General features: G+C 48.6%; 1 protein-coding gene across 1 annotated transcript in view; it reads right to left on the reverse strand.

The window, feature by feature from the left end:
* The window catches only part of LPL (lipoprotein lipase), a 23,288-nt gene extending 22,508 nt beyond the window's left edge, over window positions 1-780 (reverse strand). The window contains exon 1 of the mRNA XM_005873799.2: window positions 411-780. Coding sequence (XP_005873861.1) covers window positions 411-495 — 85 coding nt within the window. The 5' untranslated portion in view covers window positions 496-780. The remainder of the gene's footprint in view (window positions 1-410) is intronic.
* Between the last annotated feature and the right edge of the window lie 1,226 nt (window positions 781-2,006).

A 2,006-nucleotide genomic window follows, 5' to 3' on the forward strand; every position in this document is an offset into this window, starting at 1 on the left:
GCCCCAGCGCCTTTCATTCCAGGGCCCCCGCCTCCCGAGCGGGGATGTGACCGCTGGTCACTGCCACCCGAGCCCTTCCTCCCGCCTCCCTCGTCCCGCCTCTCACACTCTCCTGTCCTTTCCGGCTGCGCCGGGCGCCCGGGAACCGGCCCCAACGGGAGCGGAGGGGACAGCGCGGGAACCGGGAGGGCGGGAACTGCGAGCTGCCCCGGCAAGATCGGAGGGAGAACTCCCTTCCAGCCGCTCCCGGATCCCGCCCCCGAGGACTTCTCCGAGCAGCGCTCGGGCTAAGAGAGTCCTGGGTGCGCATCCGCATCCCCATCCGCCCTCCTCCTTCCCATCCTCCCGAGCGTGGAGGTGGCCCGGGAGCCGAGTCTGCAGGTGGAGGGGCGTCTGCGCGCAAAACTTACTGTCGGCGGCCACCCCTCCGCGGGAGGCGGTCAGACTCTGGAGCCAGACGCCCAGAGCCACCAGGAGCAGCGCTTTGCTCTCCATCTGAGTTCGTTCCTCCGCAGGAACTACAGGGCACGGGCGGGGGAGGACAGACTGATGGACCCGGAGCCGGAGGCGGGATGCGGCTGGAGGAGCTTCGGTTCCGAGCGGGTCAAGTTGCCTTTCGAAGGGCAGAGCCAGGCAGCTAGAAGCGGCAGGTTTCCTCCGGGAAAGAGGAATCGAGTCTGACACTGTTTCCACTCCACGGCTGCTTAAGTGACAGGAAATATGCAAATAAACCTCATCACCTATTGGCTATAAAATCATAAGTTGGGGGGAGGGCCCAAAATTCACTTCCAAATGTTTGAGCAAACTGTGATGAAGATCAACCCTGCCAGCGAGAAGAGGGTGAAAGAGCAGAAGGGATTTGTGAATTCCCGATTGGCTTTTCCTAAGGGATCTGCTCTCCCGGGGCCCCCTGCACAGGCCCCACGCACAGGTTTCTGTGAATTTATGTTAAATACTCCACAGTCACCGGTTTTCCAAGGAGGGGAAGTTAAGCTGTTAAGCTACATTTGGTCCAAACTTAACCCCACTCCTCTTTTGATGGATCCTGTTTGTAACTCGCAGGGTTTATTTCCCAAAAAATTCTCCTGGACGATGTCAATTTAGGGAACCATAAACACACACTGTTCTGTGGCTTGTGCTCAAACAATCTGTTATTTTAATATTGGCAAAAGGTATTAGCTGATGTGGTGAAGGAAACCCCTCTTACTGTAACTACTTTCTAATTTTTCCCTCGTGCAAATTATACCCAAACTCATCAAAGAATGCAAGCATAACATTTTATCCTCAGAGGCAGAATATCAAAGTCAAAAAATCTAAAGCTACTATTGTTACGCAAAGTGAAGAAGCCAGTCACAAAAGACAGATGTTGTAAAATATCCACAAATAGGCAACTCCTCTAGACAGAAAGTAGGTTAGTGATTGCCTGGAGCTGGGGAATAGGGAAGGAGAGCATGGAGAAGTTTTGGGGGGATAGTGATGAAAATGTTTTAAGTTACATTACGGTGATGGTTGTACAACTTGGTAAATACACTAAAAAAATTGACTTGCACACTTTAAATCATTGAACTTTATGGTATGTAAATTATATCTTAATAAGGCTATTAGCAAAGATGTATTGAGATATGCAGTTAAATAATAAGAATAATGAAAAATAAATAAAAACAAAAAATTATAAGAATGAAATCACATTGGAAATTATATTTTTTTGTCAAAGTGCCCAGAATGCTATCAAATATCTTTTGAAGTGTAAAGGACTTGCATTAGCCAGAAAGGAAAATTACCTCCACTCTCCACTTTATATCTGAGAAATAGTCTCAAAAATCAAAACCTCTAATTCACTATCTTATATTGGATTTTCTCTCTCTTTCTCTCTCTCTCTCTCTCTCTCTCTCTCTCTCTCTCTCTCTCTCTCACACACACACACACACACACACACACACACACACACACACACAATCTACGTTTGTATGTTAAGAGGATAAAAGGCCATATTATTTAAACTAGGC

Source organism: Myotis brandtii, unplaced genomic scaffold, assembly GCF_000412655.1.
Source record: "Myotis brandtii unplaced genomic scaffold, ASM41265v1 scaffold421, whole genome shotgun sequence".
NCBI lineage: Eukaryota > Metazoa > Chordata > Mammalia > Chiroptera > Vespertilionidae > Myotis > Myotis brandtii.